This window comes from Glycine soja, chromosome 12, assembly GCF_004193775.1.
Source record: "Glycine soja cultivar W05 chromosome 12, ASM419377v2, whole genome shotgun sequence".
NCBI classification, from domain to species: domain Eukaryota; kingdom Viridiplantae; phylum Streptophyta; class Magnoliopsida; order Fabales; family Fabaceae; genus Glycine; species Glycine soja.
Genome location: NC_041013.1, coordinates 27800713 through 27807148, shown reverse-complemented (window position 1 = coordinate 27807148; position 6436 = coordinate 27800713). Strand labels below are relative to the sequence as shown.

The following is a 6436-nucleotide window of genomic DNA, read 5'->3' as shown; positions in this document are numbered from 1 at the left end:
ATACCAATAATTGTGAGTGAAAAATAAATAAGTGAGAAGGAAAAAAAGGAAAAAGAAAATGAAAAAGATAAAGAAAAAGAAAATGAAAATGAAAAAAATGAGAAAAATGAAAAAGAAAAAGAGAGAAAAGAAGAGAAGAGAAAAAGCAAGAGTGAGTGTGCTAGAGAGAAAAAGAAAGAAGCATCTCCAGCTGAAAGGAGAGAAGTATCATATCCTTTGGTACCTTCTAGGAAAGACAAAGAAATACATCTAGCTAGAATTTTGGATATTTTCAAGAAGCTAGAAATTACCATGCCCTTTGGAGAAGCTCTACAGCAGATGCCGCTCTATGCTAAATTTCTAAAAGACATGCTAACTAGGAAGAATAAGTACATCCATAGTGACAGCATAGTTGTGGAGGGAAACTGCAGCGCCGTAATTCAACATATCCTTCCACCAAAACATAAAGATTCAGGCTGCGTCACTATACCTTGTTCTATAGGTGAAGTTTCTGTTGGCAAAGCTCTTATTAATTTGGGAGCCAGTATTAATTTGATGTCGCTTTCCATGTGCCGGAGACTTGGAGAGTTGGAGATAATGCCTACTAGGATGACTTTACAGTTAGCAGATCGCTCCATCACCAGACCTTATGGAGTGATTGAGGATGTTCTGGTTCGAGTCAAGCATCTTATCTTTCCTGCTGACTTCATTGTAATGGACATTGAGGAAGATGCAGATATTCCCTTAATTTTGGGACGTCCATTTATGTCTATTGAAAGCTGTGTAGTGGACATGGGGAAGAAAAAGTTAGAAATAGGTATTGAAGACCAACAGATCAGCTTTGATCTATTTAATGAAGAAAGAAAATTGTTAGACTAGAATGTTTGTTTACAGATGAAGGAGTTTAATGAGAAGGTTTTGAAGGAGAGAACCAAGATTGATTCAGGATAACAAAGAACTATGCGTCAAGCTAATGACGTTAAACGAGCGCTTACTGGGAGGCAACCCAGCCTTTTTTTAATTTGTTTTTCTTGCATTTAGTTAAGTTGAGTGCTTGTGATTGTATGAATTTGCATGTTTAGTATTGAAAAGGGGGTTAAAAAGCTTTGGTGAAGTTGTGGACAGAAAAATAACTTTAAAAAAAATTGTTGTCCATTCGCTAAGCGCCATTTTCTTCACGCGCTAAGCGAGCTCTTGCTTGCGGTAAGCGCATTGACCCCTGATCATTGGCTGAACGTTCTCGCTAAGCGCATCTGAGGCGCTAAGCCCAAAAGCTTTTCTGGAATTTAATTTTTGGAATTGGGCTAAGCGCACAGACTCGCTAAGTGCAAAAACCTCTCTGGAATTTATTTCTTTCGAATTGAGCTAAGCGAGCCTATTTGCGCTAAGCGCGACCATCACTGCAATTAAGGAGCATTCTATTCGCTAAGCGTGGCTCAGCCCGCTAAGCGAGAGTTACAGAACCAATCAGAGCTGCAAAATGCGATAAGCGCATATCTTCGCGCTAAGCCCAAAAACTTCTATGGATTGTTTTTATTTTGAATTGGGCTTCACGAGCAGACGCGCTAAGCATATGGGCCTTTAAAACTCAAACGTCATATGGACTCGCTAAGCGCGGTTGTGAGCTAAGCGAGCCATACGAAACTGCTAAAAATAATAAGGCACAATTGCCTTAGGCAGTTACCATTTCACTCTTACAAAGCATATTTCTCACTCTTTGCATTCATCTGCATTTTGCTCACAATCCTGTAGTGCCTGCATCTACTTCCTTTTCACAACTACTTTCAGCAATCCAAGTAAGCTTCTTGACCTTGTTTTCATTTTAATTTTTAGTTTTGAACTCTAAGTTAGTCAACATAGTTAGCATTAGGTTGAATTTATGTTAATACTTAGTTCTGTTAGGTTAGTTGTTAGTTAGAGTAGAGTTAGGGTTTTATCCTGGTTGCAATGTGCTTGTTTTGATTAGGGTTAGATGGCCTAATAGGGGCCTAAGTGAAGGGCTGAGAAAGCCCTTGTTTTTCTGGAAATCACGATGAGCGCGCTAAGCGCCTTGTTGCGCTAAGCGATTTCATCGTTTCTGATAAACATATGGATTTTCATATGAACACGCTAAGCGCGGCCTATCGCGCTAAGCGCGTTCATATTATCTGTTGAATTTAAATGTTGAACTCGCTAAGCGCAACTGTGTGCTAAGCGAGTGTTGTGTATCAAACACTTAGAATTTTTGTGTTTTGTTGTGTGCTAAGCGTGCCTGTCACGCTAAACGCAATTACCTCTCTGTTTTTATATTTCTTGGAATTGAACTTAGTGAGTCTGCTTGTTAAGCCTGTGTTGTCCAGTAGAGTAGTCGCGCTAAGCGCGCCTTGCAGCACTAAGCGCTAATCTCTCTGTCTTTAAAAATTATGGAATTGGGCTTAGCAAAGCATGCTCACTAAGCCTATTCTACAGAAAAAAAAAATTGTGTTCAACCGCTAAACGTGTGGCTATCGCGCTTAGCTCATGAGTAAAATTTCATAAGGCGCGCTAAGCGCAGCCGTTGCGCTAAGTGCCCAGCCTTAATTTCAGTTTTATTTTCTGCTTTTCACTTTGAACAAATCTTGTCTAATCTTGTCTTATGATTCTTTTGTTTTGTAGATGACTTCCCGAAAGAGAAAAGCACCAGCTTCAGTGTCCCAAGCTAGGTATGATAGATCAAGATTTGTATCCCAAGATGCCTGGGACCGCTACGCAGACAATGTCCTTGGTCGGAAGATCCTTCTGGAAAGGAATGTGAAGTTGTACATTACAGAATTTGATGAATTCAGGAGATAAATTGAGAGGAGGAATTGGCATAAGGAGTTCACTAACTTCTCTGGAGGGAGCATTGACATGACATTAGTGAAGGAATTCTATGTCAACCTTTATGACCTTGAAGATAAATCACCAAAGCAGGTGAGGGTGTGAGGGCACCTAATTAAATTTGATGATGACGCCCTCAACACCCTTTTGAAGACACCAGTGGTCATCGAGAAAGGGGAGAGCTTGCCCTCTTACTCCAAGTTCTGCAGGTTGAGGCCAGATTCTTAAGAGCTTGCAGCCCGTCTATGTATCCCTGGGAGGGGATTTAAGCTAAATGTAGACGGACTGCCTCTGAAGATTTTGAGGAAAAATCTTACTACTCTGGCCCAAACCTGGAGTGTTCTACCTTTTTCTAACTTAGCCCCAACATCTCATACTTCAGATATTACTTTGGATAGGGCTAAGTTAATCTACGGGCTTGTAATGCAGATGAATATGAACTTGGGATCCCTCATCTCAAGTCAGATTTCTCTCTTCACGCAGCATGACTCCTCGAGGCTAGGTTTTCCAGCCCTTATTACTGGTTTATGCTAGGCCCGAGGAGTCACATCTGATTCTCTGACCTTTGAATCCCTGAGCCCAGCCATTAATTTGGCTTATATTAAAAAGAATTGTTGGAATCTGGATGACCCTTCGGTCACTTTTCGAGGAACCCGCAAATCTAGGGCCAGAGGATCTAAGGCATCATCTACTTCAGCTCCCCCTACCTCAGTTCCTTCTACCTCTCATCTCCCTCTAGCTCCAGCAACTCCAATTCTTTTGGATCCTTCTTCTCAGAGCTCCGAGCCATTCTTTTCTATGTTGTAGAGCCTACATCAGGGCCAGCTCCTGATCATGCAGAGCTTGCAGAATGTGGTCCACCAGCGGCCGATAATGAGCATTGAAGAATTTATTCAACAGGTGGCCTGGTCAGGAGTTCAGCCTTCTCCTTTGGGAGGGGGTGAGGCCTCCGCAACTCAGGAGCCTCAATGGGATCAACAGGAGGACATTCCAAAGGCCGCAGAGCCTACACCTCCTAAGGCATTCACTTTAGAGTCTGATCCAGTTGTTGTACAGGTTCAGGAGGATGTTACAGCAGCAAAGCCCTCTCCATCAGAGCCTTTTATTTTTTAGGCTGATCCAGCTATATCCCCTCATCCTGATCCATCTGCACCAGTGTCGGACCTACCTCTTTCTCAGGATCCATCATCTGCACCAGCACTGGACCTGAATGAGCATGCACAAGATCATTGACAAGATCAAGATTTTTATTTCCTTGCATTTTGAACAATTTATTATTATCATGTCTTTAGAACATTTTATAATTTAGATTTATGTTTCAACTTTTAAAATTCAGTTTATGGTTTTTGGTTGTTTGGTAGCTTGTATAAAGCGTGATTGAACAGTGCATTGACATTATCCAGTGGTTTGATGCTTTGTTTTGAAATTCAGTGATCAATTGTATGATGTGAGTGAACTGAAATGCGCAGATCATATGCCTTGAATAAGCATGCAGTTATTAGAAAAGAAAGAACATGGAATTAGGATTATGATTAAAAATGTTAGTTGGTTTGTCAGGTTCATTGTGAAGGAATGCATTGGCCGCAACCCAGTGAGAGTGTGATCTTTGGACCAAGACATTTATAGTAGCCAAGATGAGGCTAATACTTCGCCTTCCTCTAGTGAAAGTGAAGAAGCAAAATGGAAAGAATCTAGTGAAGATATCTACCCCCAAGAAGAAGGACAACCTTTAATGGTTAAGGAGGAGTGTGAGGAGGTAAGTGTCTCCTCCAAGAGGTTAGCTAAGAAGGAAAGACATTTTGAAATAAAGACAAATATTAAAGAAATTTTTCCTCTTAGACAACCTCCATATTTTCTCCTTTGTAAAAAGACACTTGTTAGCATTGTCACACCTCTTAGGCTTGAGTTTATTCCTCAAGTAAAGGAGTTGTTGGATGAGGGTTTGGTTCGCAAGAGCTTAAATCCTTGTGCTTTGTTGGTGCTCACAATAGATATTATTAGACACCAAATCCCTAAAATAGGTGGTATGATGAATGTTTTGAGTGGTGCAACCCTCTTTTGTAAAATCACTCGTGCACCCAACATCTTCATGATTTGTGTACATAGGGACTCATTAGGTAGGTTTGTTCTTATTTTTAGTTTCAATGCAAACTTAGGTACTCATATAGGACACCTTAGGTTTGTCATACTTTTTGGTAGGAATAATCAACATGAAAAAACAGAAAAATGTATATTTTATTGCATTACTTTTCTTAATTTTTTAAATAGTGATCAAGGGGTTCCCATGAATCCTAAGAGAATAAAAGTCATTCATGAGTGGCCCACTCCACCAAGTATAAGAAAAATTTGGGACTTCCATGACTTAACAAACTTTTACAAAAGGTTTGTCCCATATTTTTCTACACTTGTAGCACCACTCATTGAGTTGGTGAGGAACCATGTTCCTTCATGGAAAGATGCCCAGAAAATGGGTTTTCAGACCATACCTTACTTCAACATACCAAACACAACTAGTACATATGTTTTTGTTCTTTTTATAGATGTTGAGGAAAAAAACCTAAAGTTTCAAGAACCTCGAGATTTGAGGTCAAATCTTTTTCAAGGGGGAGGAAATGATGCAATCATACCCCGTAAGGGCATTGGATAGAAAACTCCAAGAAGATTGGGCCAGAGATGCAAGAGAAGGCCCTAGGGTTCTCATGAGCCTTAGGGTAGACTTCGAGCCCATGAGCTAAGTATGAGCTCGCTTGTCTTTGTACATATTAGATTAAAGTTTCATTATTTTTTGGCCTTGTATTTAGGGCTCCATAATATAGGTAAGGTACCCTAGAAATGTAAGATTTTTCAGCCCTTGTATTTTAGGGCACCTAGACTAGTTCTTATATTAGGGGTAATTTTGTAATTTCACATGCATTAAATGAATATTTGATGTGTGTGATTGAAAATAAATTTAATTGAATTGAGAGAAGCTCAATCCAATTTAATTTTAGAGGGGGAGGTGAGCATTTGCTTGCTACACCTCATTGTCACATCATATAGTCACACTTTGTGCATGTCCTTCATGTTTTACATGCCTTACGACATCTAAGCACACTTAGTGGAGAGAATCTTGAACTTGATCTTCGATTAGTGGGTTGAACCATAGCTAAAATTTACTAATCATAATTAGTGAAATTTTGGCTCCACAAATTCAATTTCAAATTCAAGTGAAATTTGAATAGAAATTCAAATTTTTCTCCAATTTTGTGTGACACTTAGGATATAAATAGAGACCATATGTGAGCATTTTTTCAACTTTGATCATTTGAGAATTACACTTCAAAGTTCAAACCTCTTGTGAGGCACAAATTTCGTGCTCCTTCTCTCCTTCTCCCTCCATTCTTCTTGTCCTACCTTCAAGCTCTTATTCATGGCTTCCTATGGTGGTGGGCTTCTGCTTGACTCATCTTCTCCTTGAAGTGGCGTCTCCAATCATCTTTCTTCCTTCTCCATTCAACTGTCATGATCTTCAAGAAGCAAAGGACTCCATTGATGAAGAAAATCCAAGGCCTACAAGCTCCAATGGAGCTACATCAATAACCTTTGTTTAAATTGTTGCATAATTTTCTATTCCTTAATT

General features: G+C 39.7%; 1 protein-coding gene across 1 annotated transcript; it reads left to right on the top strand.

The window, feature by feature from the left end:
* The first annotated feature begins 291 nt into the window (after positions 1-291).
* LOC114378906 lies at positions 292-2790 on the top strand. The gene is made up of 3 exons (XM_028337491.1): positions 292-796; positions 1732-1775; positions 2614-2790. The coding sequence occupies exons 1-3, from the start codon at positions 292-294 to the stop codon at positions 2788-2790; spliced, it is 726 nt and encodes a 241-aa protein (XP_028193292.1).
* The last annotated feature ends 3646 nt before the right edge of the window (positions 2791-6436 follow it).

Coding starts and splice junctions, on each gene's coding strand:
- LOC114378906 (XM_028337491.1), top strand. CDS start 292: ATGCCCTTTGGAGAAGCTCTACAGCAGATGCCGCTCTATGCTAAATTT. Junction 797..1,731: donor GAAGAAAAAGTTAGAAATAG/GTATTGAAGACC, acceptor ACAATCCTGTAG/TGCCTGCATCTACTTCCTTT. Junction 1,776..2,613: donor AACTACTTTCAGCAATCCAA/GTAAGCTTCTTG, acceptor TTTGTTTTGTAG/ATGACTTCCCGAAAGAGAAA.